The following is a 16,420-nucleotide window of genomic DNA, read 5'->3' as shown; positions in this document are numbered from 1 at the left end:
AGAAAGAGAAGGAGGGAGGAGAGGGAAGAGAGGGAAGGGGAGAGAGACAGAGAGAAGGAGGGACGAGAGAGAAGAGAGGGAAGGGGGAGAGAGACGAGAGAAGGAGGGAGGAGAGAGAAGAGAGGGAAGGGGGAAGAGAGAGAGAAGGAGGGAGGAGAGAGAAGAGAGGGAAAGGGAGAGACAGAGAGAAAGAGGGAGGAGAGAGAAGAGAGGGAAAGGGAGAGACAGAAAGAGGGAGGAGAGAGAAGAGAGGAAAAGGGAGAGACAGAGAGAAAGAGGGAGGAGAGAGGGAAGTGGGGAGAGACAGAGACGGAGAGAGGAGAGAGAAGAGAGGGAAATGGGGAGAGACAGAAAAGAAGGAAGGGGAGAGACAGAGAAGGAGGGAGGAGAGAGAAGAGAGGGAAGTGGGGAGAGAGAGACCTGCCACTTGGAAGAAAAGCGCATGGCATTGACACCATTGGTATACCAGGCATCATAATAATAGATGAATTGTTTTAAACTCCTGCTCTAAATGTCAGAAAAGAGCAGCCATGTTGAGCCAGTGACAGTAAGCTTGAAGTGCCCATCCTGCCCTGCGGCCTCATCACCACGGAAGGTCTCGTGGAGCGCAGGCTTTCCAGCCTGACCCTGCGCCCAAGCCGCGTGGCTTCCCCCCAGGACAGTTTGTCCCCAGGCTGCACAGAGCGCCTACTGTGTGCTGGGGCGGGGGGGGGGGGGGGAGCACAGGAGACCCCTGTGGGAATCTCAGACATAGAATCAAGGAATAATCACAGCTGAGACAGATGAGTCTGGGTGGGGAAGAGCTAGTGCTGGGGCTGCTGTTTACTCAGAGGAAGGGAGGGCTGGTGGGGTGAGTCTGTCTGTCCTTCTGTTATCTGTTCATTTCTGCCAAGCAAAGGCAGGCTGAGGCTGGCTCCTTCCTCACAGTCGGGGGCGGCAGCTTCACTTAGCTTTGCTGGGGCTCCTTTATTTAGCCTCTCCTCCCCTAAAGGTTTTCTTTTGAGATAAGTTTTTATTGATATCTTTTGGTTTTGCATTACTCATCATTTTCCCCAGCATCCTTCTCCCAGCCCCTTCTAGAAAGTTGTCCCATGTAACAAATGTTTTTTAAAGACTAAAAAAAGGAAGAGAAAAAAATGAGCAAAAATATCAATATATTTTTATAAATTGACAGTGTCTGAAAACATGTGCCGTCTAGCAGATCTAGGACCTCCCCTTCTGCAAAGGAGAAGGCTGGTGGTGTCTTCTCCCCTTCCTTCTTTGAGGCCTCTTCCGCCACCCCCCACCCCCATTAATTGTTCTGGGGGCGGTTCCTTTCCTGTCCACGGTTGTCGTTGCTGCCTTTTGCCTCCATTGCATGCCCCATTTCTTAGGGGGGGTACACTGGCTTCCTCGGGTATGAGCCTGGTACTGGGACCACTGGGTCCAAGGGTGGGGACATGTCAGGCACTTTGTGCCCGTTCCACATTGTTTTCCAAATGCTCTCACTCGTTGGCAGTGCGCCTTTCTTCCCTCAGCCCCAGGACTCACTCTTCCCATCTCTCATGGCGTGTTCCATGTATGGAGCATGACTTCATGTGGTTTCAGAACTGTGTATTCATGTCCTTTGACCACTCATCCATTGGAGAGAAAGTAGTTTTTGGACATGCTTGGGTGGGTGCGAACTGCCTGTTGGGTCTCATGGTCTGATCTGAGAAATTGTTTACAAAGCTTTTTTTTCCCTGTTGTTTCCATGCAATAAGATTGTACGTCTCCTCTTCCTTCTTGGGAGGTAGTTTGTGGCCGGCTTTATCCCTGAGGTCTTGTCCTAGCACTTTGAGAAAAACCCGAGAGCTGGCCCCTGGAGGGGCGTGAGTGCCGCTGGGCTGGCATTCGTGCCCAGACTGGATCCACTGCATTGTCATGAATGTTTTGTGGAAAGTTATTTTTCTTTCAAGCATGAATATTTTCTCCTATCTGAATAGTAGTGAGCAGGGAAACCTTTCTCACTGTGCACCAGAACACAAATAGAGAACAGAGAAAGAAACAAGACATATCATGAACTGAAAGGTTGGAACTTAGATACAGAGTGAGAGAGAAATAAAAGCATGCCATGTGCATAGCAGAACATGAGAGGTTTCAAAATCTGTACCAATGAGTCTCATTTCAAGAAAACCTGTAAGTAATAGTCATTGTCTTGAGAATTGTCCATCTTTTCTTCCTTGTGCGTTTGGGTTTGTTCTCTGCTGTGCACTTTTTTACTTTGTTCTTTTTTCCCCTCCCTCTAAGCCACCCCCCCAGAAGGCCACAATAAAGTTTAGTGTTTCTCCATAGCTATAGATATATACATACACATACATACATACATATATAGACGTACTTTCCCAAACCTATTCTACTCCTGATCTTTGTCGTCATGTGTATGCATACCTCTTCTTTCCTATCTCTCCTGACTCCTCCACTTTTACCCACTCCCTTGCCCTCCTGTGATTTGCCTGCCCCCCTATCCTCTCATTCCCATAAATCTAAGCACCCGTCTATGCCCCTCTTTATTTGTTCCCTCCACCTCCCATCTAAAGATTCCTCCCTTGTCCTCTTCCCCCTCCCCCTCCCCATGCCCATCCCATTTTATTCTGAATTTAGAAGACTTCTGTGCTCTTCTAAATACGTATATATTGTTCTGTGTTACACCTGTTCCCAATGCAAGTTGGTGACCAGAACCACCAGCCCTCCTCCCCATCTAATTCCTATGTATCACTTCTACCTCTTGTACCTCATTTGTTACTTTTTAAATTCATATCAAGCCGCGGTTTTCCCCAGTCTTTCTTATGAACTACCCAATTATTAATAAGAATCTTAGACATAAATTTTATATTTTACATGTATAAAAAGTAAACAGTTTGACCTGATGGATCCCTTATAATCAGTCTTTGTTATGTACCTTGGTTCTTGTATGTCGAATTATCTATTAAGTTAAGGTTTTTTTTTAACAAAAGTCTTGAAAATCTGAAAGTTTATTTATCAAATGTTAATTTTTTTTTTGTTCAAGATAATAGTTAAACTTTGCAGGGTGTGATATTTTTGGCCGGAGCCCCAATTCTTTTGCTCTTCGATATGTTGTGTTCCAAGACCTGTGGTCCTTTAATGTTTCTGCCCCCAGGTCTTGTGCAGTTCTGATTGTGGCATCATCACATTTAAAATGTTTTGATCTTGATGCTTTTAATAGTTTTTCCTTGAGCTGGGGATTTCAGAATTTGACTATGATAATCTCTTTTAAATGGTGATTGATGGGTTTTTTCTATTTCTGCTTCCCCCTTTGTTCTGTTTCAGGACAGTTTTCTTTAATTATTTCTTGTATTATTGTATCAAGATTATTTTTTTGTCATAACTTTCAGTTAGTCCAATTATTTTTATATTTTCTCTTCTTGATCTATTCTCCAAATCTGTTGTTTTTCTTATAAGATGTTTTACTATCTCTGTTTTTCATTATTCATATTTTGTTTAATCATTTCTTGATCTCTTATAATTTCACTGACTTTACTTGGCCCAGTTTGAAATTTTCAAGGTGTCATTTGCTTCCCTAAGATTCTGGATCTCCTTTTCTAGTTGGTTGGCTTTCCTTTCATATCCTTCTTGTTTTTCCTTATTTTCTTTTTTAGCTTTTTCTCCATCTCTGTCATTAGATTTTTAATCTTTTTTAAGGTCTTCTATGAGTTTTTTTTCGGCAGATGACCATTTCACATTACTCTTTGGGGGTTTCTTTACTTCAATTTATTCCTTTGAAGATGAACCCTGGTCATCTCTATTCTCATAATAGGTTTCTATAGTTGGATTCTTTTCTCCTTTGCCTGTGTATTTTTGTGTGTATGTGGTGATACTGTTATTTGGAGTCACCTCTAGCCCTGGGGCATGGGGAATGGTGCCTCATGCCCCAGATCTTCAGTTCTTCCATCTAGCCTGAAACCTCCAGCCTCCTGTAAGTGCCCACACTGCTTCTGCACTCACTGGGCATGTGCTGGTTCCTTCTCGCCCCTCCATTCTTCACAGCACAGCTGGTTGTGGCCTTCCTGGCCGGCAGAGGTTCCCTTGATCTTCCCGGGTGCAGACACCCCACTCCCCTCACTATCCCCCGGGGTAAAAGTTCTCGTGGCTGGGACAGAGGCAGCATCTCAAACCAATTAACAGGGTTGCCTAAACGGAACCCAACCTGGAGGTGCCTACTCTTCACAGGGCCAGAACCTCCTCCTTGGGATCTTTTTTCTGATCTTCTCAAATTGTCCCAGGAGGACCTGGGTTATGCTTATTCATCTCCACTGACACTTTGTTCTCCTCAAGGTGCTATGTTAATTCTTTTGTGGGGGAAGATCTTGAGAGCTTGGCATTTTCCGACCTATTCTGCCATCTGCCCAGAGTCCTCTCCATTCAGTATTCTTTATTCTCTGCTAGAAATGTAGAGGTTTCACTGTTTGGGTCAAGTCCTTGGTGTTGGGCAGGCACCTCAGACGATTCTCATCCTGACCCATTCTCTCTTTGTCCTCATTTGCATAATCTGGGTCCCACTCACAGTAACCCTTTTCATCAGGTGCCGGGAAACGAAGCTTCCTTTCTGGCACCCTTTGACACACCCCTACATCAAGGAATTCTTTTTTTTTTTTTTTAAAGCAGTCGGGGTAACTTGCTCAAGGTTACACGGCCAGTTATTTCTGGGTGTGGTGCTGAGTATCATAGCCCAGATTTGAATCCAGGTCATCCTGACACTGGAGCCGGTGCTCTTACTCGCTGAGCCACCTGGCCGCCCCTAAGCAATTGGGGTTAAGTAACTTGCTCAAGGTTACACGGCCAGGTGTTTCTGGGTGGGTGCTAAGTGTCTGAGCCCAGGTCATCCAAACACTGGAGCCGGTGCTCTTACTCTCTGTGCTACCTGGCCACCCCCGCCAAGGAATTCTTAGGGCTCATTTTTTTTAGTTTTCCACATTCACTTCCATAAGTGTTAGATTTTCTCCCCCTCCCTTCTCTCCTCCCTCCCCAAGAAGGCTTGCATTTTGATATAGTCTCTACACATACATTCCTGTTAAACGTACTTTCACATTAGTCATGTTGACTAGAGCCAGAATGAGTAGGAGGAACCACGAGAAAGAAAAAAACAAAACAGCAACAACAAAAAGAAAGACAACAGTCTCTGACTCGGGGTGTCGATGGCATTTACCATCATGAGACCTTTGGAAATGTCTTAGGTCTTTGCATTGCTGAGAAGGGCTAAGTCTGTCAAAGTCAGTCATTGCACACCATGGCTGTTACTGTGTACAGTGTTCTCCTGGTTCTGCTCATTTCACTCTGTATCAGTTCAATAGAAGTCTTTCTAGGCTTTTCTGAAGTCTGTCTGCCCCTCATTTCTTAATAGCACAGTGGAATTCCATTACATTCATATACCAGAAGTTGCTCAGCCTTTCCACAATTGATGGGCATTTCCTCAATTTCCAGTTCTTGGCCACTGCAAAAAGAGCTATAAATAGTTTTGTACAAGTGGGTCCTTTCCCCATTTTTTATTATATCTCTTTGGTATTGCTAGGTCAAAGGGTATGCACATTTTTATAGCCCTTTGGGCACAGTTCCAAATTGCCCTCCAAAATGATTGGATCAGCTCACAACATCACCAGTAATGTATTAGTGTTCCAACTTTCTCACATCTCCAACATTTATCATTTTACTGTTTTGTCATGTTAGCCAATCTGATAGGTGTGATGTGGTACCTCAGAGTTGTTTTGATTTTCATCTCTCTAATTAATAGGGATTTAGAGTACTTTTTCATATGACTGTGGATAGCTTTAATTTCTTCCTCTGCAAACTGCCTGTTCATATCCTTTGACCATTTATCAATTGGGCAGTGACTTGTATTCTTGTAAATTTGACTCTGTTCTCTCTATATTTTAGAAATGAGGCCTTTATCAGAGACAATGGTTATAAAAATTCTTGCCCAATTTTCTGCTTCCCTCCTAATCTTGGTTGCCTTGGCTTTGTGCAAAAACTTTTCAGTTTAATATAATCAAAATTATCCGTTTTGCATTTTATAATGTTCACTATGTCTTGTTTGGTCACAAATTCCTCTATTCATAAGTCTGCAAGATAAACTATTTAATTTGTTTATAATATCAGCCTTTACATCTAAATAGTGTATCTATTTGGACTTTATTTTGGTATATGGTGTCAGACGTTTGGTCTATGCCCAGTTTCTGCCATACCATTTTCCAGTTTTCCCAGCAGTTTTTGTCAAATAGTGAGTTCTTATCCCAGAAGCTTATTAATCCTAAAGTTCTTATCCCAAAGAAGTCTTTGGCTTTATCAAACAGTAGATTATTATAGTTGTTGACTACTGTGTCTTGTGTACATAACGTATTCCACTGATCCACCCCTCTATTTCTTAGCCAGTACCAAGTAGTTTTGATGATTGCTGCTTGATAATACAGTTTTAAGATCTGGTAAGGCAAGGCCACCTTCCCTGTCATTTCTTCTCATTAATTCCTTGGATATTCTGGACCTTTTGTTCTTTAAGATGAATTTTATTATTTTTTCAAGTTCTGTGAAATAATTTCTCAGTAGTTTGATTGGTGAATAAGTAAATTAATTTAGGTAGAATTGCCATTTTTTTATATTAGATCAATCAACCCACAAGCAACTGATATTTTTCCAGTCATTTAGGTCTGACTTAATTTGTGTGAAAAATGTGTTGTAATTGTGTTCATGTAGTTTCTGGGTTTGTTTTGGCGGGTGGAGTCCCAAATATTTTATAATGTACACAGTAATATAAAATGGAATTTCCCTTTCTCTCTCTTGCTCTTGGGCTTTGTTAGTAATATATAAAAATGCTGAGGATTTATGTGGGTTTATTTTATGTCCAACTTTGCTGAAGTTGTTTATCATTTCAAGTAGTTTTTTACCTGACTCTCACGGATTCTCTAAGTATATCATCAGCAAAGAGTGATAACTTAGTTTCTTCTTTGCCTATTCTAATTGTTTCAATTTCTTCGTCTTCTTTTATTGCTACAGCTAACATTTCTAGTAGCATACTGGATAACAGTGGTGATATGGGCATCCTTGTTTCACGCCTGTCTTATTGGAAATGCTTCTAGCTTATCTCCATTACATGTAATACTTGGTGATGGTTTTAAATAGATGCTGCTCATTATTTCAGAGAAGACTCCATTTATTACTATGCTCTCTAGTGCTTTTATAGGAATTGTGTTGATTTTGTGAAAAACTTTTTCTGCTTCTGTTGAGATAATCATATGATTTCTGTTAGTTCTGTTGTGGATATGATTGGTTATGCTGATAGTTTTCCTAATATTGAACCAGCCTTGCATTCCTGGTGTAAATCCTACCTGATCGAAGTGTATTACTCTCACGATACGTTGCTGTAATCTTTTTGCTAATAGTTTACTTAAAATTTTTGCATCTATATTCATTAGGGAAATTGTTCTATAATTTTCTTTCTCTGTTTTGACTCTTCTTAGTTTAGGTATCAGTCCCATATTTGCGTCACAAAAATAATTTGGTAGCATTCCACCTATTTTCTCAAATAGTCTGTATAGTATTAAAATTAATTGTTCTTTGCATATTTGATGGAATTTGCTTGTAAATCCATCGGGCCCTGGAGATTTTTTCCTAGAGAGTTCATTGATGACTTGTTCAATTTCTTTTTCTGAGATGGGATTATTTAAGTATTTTACTTCCTTTTCTGTTAATCTCTGCAGTTTATGTTTTTGTAAATATCATCTATTTCTCTAAGATTGCCAAACTTATTAGCATACAGTTGGTCAAAATAGTTTCTAATTGTTGTTTTAATTTCTTCCTCATTGGTGTGTGAATTTACCCTTTTTGATTTTGATACTTGTAATTTGGTTTTCTTCTTTTTAAAAATCAAATTAACCAAAGGTTTTTCTCTCTCTTTTCCCCCTGCATAAAACCAGCTCTTAGTTTTATTTATTAGTTCAATAGTTTTCTTAATTTCAATTTTATTAATCTCTCCTTTGGTTTTCAGTATTTCTAATTTGGTATTTAATTGAGGATTTTTAATTTGTTCTTTTTCTCCCTTTTTCTGTTTCATGTCCAAAAAGGGTGGCATGAGGGGCAGCCAGGTAGCACAGCGAGTAAGAGCACCGGCTCCAGTGTTGAGAAGACCTGGAGATCGAATCCCAGGCTCAGACACTTAGCACCCACCCAGAAACACCTGGCCGTGTAACCTTGAGCAAGTTACTTAACCCCAATTGCTTAGGGGCGGCCAGGTGGCTCAGCGAGTAAGAGCACCGGCTCCAGTGTCAGGATGACCTGGATCAAATCCGGGCTCAGATACTCAGCACCACACCCAGAAATAATAACTGGCCGTGTAACCTTGAGCAAGTTACTTAACCCTGATTGCTTTAAAAAAAACCAAAAAACAAAAAAAAGGGTGGCATGATGAATGTAAAATAATTTTAGGTTCACCAGTACCACATTAGTACACTTGGTTCTCTAGCTTGTATTTCTTAAACCTGTCTTTATAGGTTTTGAATGATTGGGATCCTGAAGGAAAAAGACTTTCGGCCCTTGGTCCAGGCCTTCTTAGACTCTGGCCCATTTTCTAGTGTATATGAGACTGTACCTCCCATTGTGGGGAGAGGAAAAGGAGGTATTTCCCCTTAGGCAGTCAGCAGCCCCACAAAAGGGACCAGCACAGCTGGGGTTCGCTTTGTTCCCCAAGAAGAGCCCCTGGAGCAGCAGGCAGCCCCGGGAGGGGCCCAAGCATGCTTTGGCATTGGGGTCACTCCTTGGCATGGCCCTCCACGCAGTTCCTTGTTACAACATGACTGGTACCTGCTCATTGTTGTCTGGGTTGCTCTCCTCAGGATGAAGAAAGCATTCCTATCCCATGCCGGGAGTTACCTGAGTACAAGGAGCTGCTGGAGCTGAAGAAGCTGAAGAAGAAGAAGCTACAGCAGATGCAGGCAGAGGGTGGCTTTGTGCAGCATGCGGGCTTCAAGGTACGTGGTAGGCGTGCCTTCAGCTGCAGGCAGGCCTCCCCCCTCCCTCCTCAGAAGCAGAGCCTCACAGATGGCTTTTGTAGGACATGGGGGCTGGAGGGTCATGAAGGACAGGGGTGACATTCTCTGATCCCGGGGACCAGCTCGCTAGCGTCCAGCTTAGGACAAGCCCAGCCTCCAGAAGGTGGGAGTGGTAGGCCCCTGGCCGCTCTGCCACACTAAACTGAAAGCTGCCGCAGTTGACGTTCTTTATCTGCCGTCCAGAGGCTTGTGCCTCAAGCAGCCATGGGTCCCTCCATCTCTGGGGACTGACGCCACCCTGCTGGATGGCTTGTTCGGGGAACTTGGTTATTGAGGGATGGCCCTCCCCAGAGAACACATTCTGTCTGTGCAGCAGGCTGGGCAGGGGCCTCTGGGCCCGTTAGCCACAGCCACCCACCCACCCACCCATGCATGCCTCCTGCTCTATGACCATTCCCTGCCCATGTTAGGCCTCCCGCCTATGACAGAGTTGAGACCCAGCCTTCTACAGACACAGGCAGTGTCCTCACTTCAAAAGTAGCCAGGGCTTCATCAGCCAAGTCCAAAAAAGCTGCGTTTTTCCTGCTGACCCCCTGTTCCTTTGCCTAGTTCTTCTTCTCCATATTCTAGGAGTGAGCATGCCAGAGACCCTTTGAGGCGATTGAGTTTCTGCCCCCTGGGCCCAGGGTCCCTTTCAGCCCCTCCCTGCAGGGCCTGGGGGCTCTCTCCCTTCTTACAGTCCACTTGAGGTGGGGTGATGCACAGTCTAGGTGCTGTTTCCTAAGAAGGGGGGCAGGGGATGGGAGATGGGGGTGTGGAGTACCTTCCGAGCTTGTTCCCTCTTCCACAGCACAGTAGCAAGCCCAGATTCCAAGGTGGAAGTTAAGCCATATGCAGGCTGCCCTCCACTCTGGACTCTTCCTTGGCCATGTCCCTGCCCTGCTGGTTTGTGTGGCCCCTGACCCCTGGATGGGCCCCTGACCTTGTGTCTCCTGACCTCCATCTAGTGTGATAACTGTGGCATGGAGCCCATTCAGGGCATTCGGTGGCACTGCCAAGATTGTCCCCCAGAAATGTCCCTGGACTTCTGTGACTCTTGTTCAGACTGGTAAGTGACACCCGGGCTTGATGTGCTAATGGCTTGTCTTTTTGTGACCCTGACCCAAACCTCAGAAGGAGAAGTTTTACATAAAGTCCAACTCGATGTGTTGGAGTAGCCAGGGGTGGTGCAGCTTGGAGTCAGGGAGATCCAGCCTCAGACACATACTAGTGGCAGGACCCGGGCCCCTCCCTCAGTTTTCTCACCTGTAAAACAGGGATGATAATGGCACCTCTGCACCCCCAGGTTGTTGTGAGGATCAGAGGAGATTGTAAAGGTGCCCAGCAGATGCTCATCTCATTCCCTGAAAGAGGAACTACATTTATATGATGCAAAAAACTCCTATCCCCTGCTCAGTACGGGCGGACATACACCTTTTTCTCAGCTGTTATTTTCCTTGCCTTTTTTTTTTAAAGACATGACTGATGTGAAAGTGTTTTGCATGACCTCACATGCAGAGTGGGTGTCCCATTTCTACCTTCCCAGTGATAGGAGAGGGACTGAAGGGAGAGTTTGTGACTCCATGTTCTGCTTCTGTCACACTGCCTTGGGAACTTGGAGAAAAAGCCCCACATCCCCCAGGGCTGAAGTGTGAGTGTGGGGGGGTGTCTGTAAGGACTCCCGGGTCACGGGTCCTATCGGACACGCGGGGTGATGGCCATATCTTGTGTGCGTTTCTTCCAGCCTCCACGAGACTGACTTTCACAAGGAGGATCACCAGCTAGAGCCCATTTACCGGGCAGAGACTTTCTTAGACAGAGACTACTGTGTGTCCCAGGGCACCAGCTACAGTTACCTGGACCCAAACTACTTCCCGGCCAACAGATGACATGGGAGAGACCCTGGGCCACGCTCCTCTTCCACACATAGCCATGGCACTGGCTTTCTCTCGACTTCCCCTGAAAGGACCCTCTGTGATGCGCGCTCCCCAGGGGTCTCACTACCTGTTGGGCCGCCGGCCGACCGCACGTGCGCCTCCTGTGCGCGTCTCCCTGTCTCGGGGCCCTGTTGGTGACTGTCTCCAGGGGGTGAGCCCCCATCCAGGAGAGTCCATCCCAAAGGCTTCAGACCAGGTCCCAGCGATGGTATTGAGAAGACAGAGTATTTATAGAAAGACCCTTTCTAGGCTGCAGCTTTGTTGTGAAGACAGAGTTTTCACCAGTGATGGTATTTTCTTCTAGGATCTCTTCTTACCAACGTGTCCCTGCCCCTGTCCAGTTGGCGCTGCTTCCTTCACCACGGTGACTGATTCGAAATGTCCTCCTCCCCTCCCAACAGTGAAGCACTACCAGAGGCCCACGCGGCGTGGCCTCTGTGACCGGCTCACGGTCGCTGTGTGTGAGTGTGGTCCGGTTGTCACTCAGATCTATTTTTTAAATGTCATGTTCTATAAGATTGATCATGTGATGTGTACAAACTATGGTGAAAGTGCCAGTGGTAGTAACTGTGTCCAGTCTCTAATACTCCACATTAACTCCTTGAAAAATGCACAGCCTCTGCCTCTGTGTTTGGAGTTGTCCGTGCAACTCAGCAAAGAAAACTGCCTAATAGAGAATCATCTGTATGGTAATAACTCCCCTCTTTTGTAGTCTGCCCCAGATCCATGAAAGATTGTATTTTTATTACTATTTAAACAAGTGATTACACTTCGTCTGCGCAGTGAGCGAGGGTTCACATGCATCCTTTTATACTGCTGGATTTTGTTGTGCATCATTTAAGACATTTTGTATGTTTCTTCTTATCTGTGTATACCGTCTGTTCTTAAATAATGTTCATTTGTCAAGAGAACTGTGAGAAATAAACTATGTGGATACTGTCTGTTTATAGTAGAGAGTGGCTGTGGTGGCTTCCTTCTCGGCAGATTTACACTGTTTTTACAGTAAACGCGTATACTTCCATAAGGGCCGTGGTGGTCACTTGGGCTGCCTTACACTGGCTCCTGACGATGCTCTAAACCATCCCCCATGTGGGTTGCTAAAGGGAAACGCTTTCTCAGAATTGGGGCTGTTGGGTTTTTCCAGTCATGTTAAAATGAGGTTGTATCCTTTTATTGTAACTTGGCGTTGAGAAAATTTCACATGAATATTTAATACATCAACTGGCTAGTTTTATTTGCTTGAAAGCCATAACCCACATGGAAATGGATTCCATTCTAAAATTGATTGACTAGAATGTGTGAGCAGAATTTTAAAGCTGTTTCCTGTTCTGGAAATTTGTTAAAAGATTGACATGGAAATTATCCCTTATTCCACTTAATATTTTAAACGAACAAAAATGATAGCACCCCAGATGTAAACACCATCAAACACCATCAATGAGTTTTTCATTATGTTGAATTAAAATTGTGCCTGTGTGTGTAAGGTAATCAATATTGTTAACAGGAAACAAACCCAGAATTTAACGCATCATCCCATGTGTTTCCAGCATTCATTCTGACATGTACCCTAAAACCTTTATACTTGTGACATGATAGTAAGTGGGGATACACAGGCAACGAATGGCCGTCATCTTCCCACCCTAGTAGTATTTAGGGGGTGGGAGGGCGAGTTTAGATTTCACATAGGTGCATGATAGGCTCCGCGTACTGTGTCTGTGTCTCTTTGGAGTGGGGATGGGCTTGTGGAAGTCAGGAAATGGGGAATGATTCATGGCCATGTGGCGCCAAAGCACAAAGGTTTTATGAGGAATGAGAAATGCCCCTTTGGAAAACACTGGATGCTCTGCTTGGGAGGCCACAGAAGTAGCTTCCAATAGGAGGATTCATTTCTTTTATTCGTCACAATTGCTTGGAATGGTGCCAGTGTTTGTGGAATTAATGGCAGGTGCCATCTAGATGGGGGTGTGGAGGAAAGAATGTTGGGCCGAGTCTGCTTTAAGGTTCACTTTCTGGCAGGGAATTCTGCTCATTTTTCTGAACCTGAGCTTCCCCATCTTTAAAATGGGGGCCACGTCCTGGGTGAGCGTGGGCTGTCCACTTCATTACTCAGAGCTTTGATCAAATGGGGGAACTGAGCTAGAAAGTAGAGGGATTGAGAGTGTGTGTGTTACACACGTGTACATGTATGCACAGAGATAGGAAACTGTGGGTCTCGGGGGCAGTGGGACTGTGAAGGGATGCTTTGTAGACCATAGAGCACCATCAAAAGAAGCAGTTCAGTTCTTGTTCCAGTGATTTGTGAGGGCTTCCCCTGAGGCGTCTCTTGCCCTACAACATGTGCTGGCTTTTAACGACATCCAACGGCGGCAGGAGAAGGCAGGGCGCCTGACTTGTCCAGACACCTTCTTTGGAAAAATTCCTTTGTGCTAAGAATTTGAAGCTTGGAGAGAGAATTTTCCTTGCTTCTGTTTGGTGCTCGGTCATACCCTCTCTGACGTAGTTAGCAGAACACAGGCTCTTTTCCAAAAGTGCTCTGGCTCCAGCATGGAGTCATGGAAGGTGCTGTGTGTAATCACTGTAAAGGTGCACAGTTGAGATGTTTTATTACTCACTGGGCCTCTGGAAGGCTCAGACTCCAGGGTATGATGGAGCCATTTTTCTGTCCATCATGTGTGTAATGGACATCACTTTGTGTATCCTATATGCGTCCTGTCCACAGCCCGCACTGGTGGTGTGACCCTGGGTGAGCCCCTTGGCCTTTCAGGGTGCTAGACATACGTGGCTTGGAGTCAGGAAAAAAGCCCTGGGATTCAGGCCAGTCTGATAAATGGTTAAGCCTCTGTGCCTTAGGAAGCACCCTTGGACTAAAACCATACTGAGAGCCTTCACTCATGAATATGCATAGTAGGATTTTGAGGGCAAAAGTAGATAAAGAATAGGAAGTAATTCAGAATAAAGAATAGGAAATAATTGTAGGTGGGACTGGAGAAAAGGGAACCAGAATCTGGAGGGGCCCTTCTCCGCCTTGGGCCTACTCCTCCTGCCAGTCATACCCCAACAAGGTGGGGAGGGGTGGGGGCGCATCTAGGAGGGGAAGATTCCTTCTGCTGACCCCTCACTATAAAAATCAGCTACTGGGCATCCCAGGATGTAGAGCCAGTATTTAAATTTTTTTTTTTTTGCCTTTTTGGAGGGCAATTGGGGTTAAGTAACTTGCCCAAGGTTACACGGATAGTTTTTGTGTGTGTGTGTGTGTGTGTGTGTGTGTGTGTGTGTGTGTGTGTTAAGTATCTGAGGCCAGAAGCAAACTCGAGTCCTCCCAACTCTGGGGCCAGCACTTTACTCCCTGCGCCACCCAGCCGCCCCGGCAGTATTTAATTTGAAGTGAGAATCAGCTCATCAGCAAACCCAGTGAGCATTTTGATTGGGTATCTCTAGACCTTCATGTCCATCTTGTTTTTGTCCTAGAACATGGAGTCAGAAGCTAAAAAAGCAAATACAATCTTAGGTTGCTTTAAAAGAAAAAAAACTAGCCAGGTCCAGGGAAGTAACGTCACCAGGAGTATTCCTGAAAAGGCCGAGATGACTTCGGCAATAAAGTAGAGAAGATTCACACACGTTCTGGGTTGGAGCGGTCAGGCGTCATTCTAATTGTAGGATCTCTTCCCACTCTTGGAAGATGAATTCTGGGAGGGAGGTGGGCAGGTCAGCCAAGAGGCACAGTGAAGTGTGATGTAAATTCACAAAGCGAGGCTGTGAACGGGGATGAGAAGGTCTTGTTGTAGAAGCGGATTTAGAATGGGCAGTAACAGTTCATTCTCTTTACAATAGGGTCATGGCATAGCTTGTCTCCTGGTTCTGCTCCCTTCGCCCTGCATCAGTTGGTACAGATCTTCCCAGACTTGTTTTCATTGTGGTCACCTATTGCATGTATGTACTGTGATTTGTCCATCCCTAGTGGATGGGCACCCCTTAGTTTCCAGCTCTTTGCCACCATGAAAAGAGCTATCAGTACTTTGGTATAGAGAGGTCCTTTGTCCTCTTGCCTCTTTGGGGATATACACCTGGGTTTGCATAGTTTGGGAGCTGGGGGGCTTTGGTAACTTGGTAGGTGTGTCCCAAATTGCTTTCCAGAATGGCTGGACCATTTTACAGCCTCACCAATGATGCATTTGCTAATGTGCCTGTTTTCCTGCAGCCTTTCCAACACTTTGGCCCATCTGACGGGTGGGTGTCATGACAAACTGGACAACCCATGATGACACATGCTCCCCATTTCCTGACAGAGGACGGGAGGTACAAAATAGCACCCTTTTTGGATGTAGCCCTAGAAGGAATTTGTTTTGCTTGGCTCTGTGGGTTTTGTTTTGTCTGGCTTTTTCACCGTGGTGGAGGGAGGTGGGAAGAAAATAGATTTTTGTTAATTAAGAAAATTTTAATTAAAAAAAAAATAACCAGAAGGGAACATAGTCCAAGTTCTTCATTTTAAGAGTGAGAAAACAAGCCCAGAGAAGTCAAGAGTTACTGGAATGTGTCCCACAGCTTGCGATTGGTTTAACTGGGATTTGAACTCAGAACTTGGGCCTTTCCCACTCAAGCATGTTTACCATTGCAAGGATTTTCCTACTAAGCCGGTCAAATCAAGGCTCCCATGGGAGACTTCTGTGTATGAATATGCTGCAATTGTGTGAGAGTTTCAGGGGCATCAGACATCTGTCCCATGCAATGTAGGGTTTCCTCCTACTGATTCTGGCTTGCTGCACTATTAGCATGTGGTTGTGAGGTGATGGAGTGTTATTAGAAGTCAAGGTCAGTGCCCTAAGCCATCCAAACCAGAGTTCCTGGGGCAGAGTGGACAGAGTATCAAGTGACTGGGTGGGAAGGAAGATGGCAGCCACTTCATCCATGCTAAGGGTGGGATGGATTGCCTTGACAGGGAATGAGCTCCTTTTCACTGGAAGTGTTCCAAGATGGGACTCAATGTCCACCTGGAGGATCCTGTTGTTCAGGGGGTCCTGCCCTGGACCACAGATGTCCTTAGGTCATAGATTTAGAGCTGGAAGACTGTCCCCTCCCCCATCACCTCCGCCATTCTAGAGCGAAAGGAACTGCCAAGAGTGCCTAGTCCAGCACTCTTCTCTTGCAGATGAAGCACCTGAGGGCTAGACAAGGGGTGGTCCTAGGGGACCCCGTTGTTGTGCAGAGGAGGAAGCTGAGACCCAGGGAGGTAGCAAGTAGCCTAGAGCCATCCATGCCATGCCTTCCAGACCTTTGAGACTTTCTTCCCTGGGTTGGCTGTGTGGGGTTCAAGGTGGCACCTACCCCCCACCCTGCCCACCCCCATTGACAAGCTGTGTGAACTTCCCCGGAGGCCCCAGCCCTGGCAGGGTTCTTTCTGGTGTAGCCAATGTATAAGAAGTCACAACTCTC

The 16,420-nt window shown here is 45.3% G+C and overlaps 1 protein-coding gene across 9 annotated transcripts in view; it reads left to right on the top strand.

Moving 5' to 3' along the window:
* The window catches only part of ZZZ3 (zinc finger ZZ-type containing 3), a 116,235-nt gene extending 104,293 nt beyond the window's left edge, over positions 1–11,942 (top strand). For all 9 annotated transcript variants that reach the window (XM_069102230.1, XM_069102221.1, XM_069102224.1 and 6 more), the window contains 3 exons: positions 8,859–8,993; positions 10,022–10,122; positions 10,798–11,942. In XM_069102230.1, the coding sequence (XP_068958331.1) occupies positions 8,859–8,993; positions 10,022–10,122; positions 10,798–10,942 (381 nt within the window). In that variant the 3' untranslated portion in view covers positions 10,943–11,942. The remainder of the gene's footprint in view (positions 1–8,858; positions 8,994–10,021; positions 10,123–10,797) is intronic.
* Positions 11,943–16,420: the final 4,478 nt, after the last annotated feature.

The sequence above is a fragment of the Petaurus breviceps genome, unplaced genomic scaffold, assembly GCF_028583685.1.
Source record: "Petaurus breviceps papuanus isolate PSGF00001 unplaced genomic scaffold, PetGlider_PUasm1.0 545, whole genome shotgun sequence".
NCBI classification, from domain to species: Eukaryota; Metazoa; Chordata; class Mammalia; order Diprotodontia; family Petauridae; genus Petaurus; species Petaurus breviceps.
This window is presented reverse-complemented; position numbering and strand designations above follow the sequence as displayed.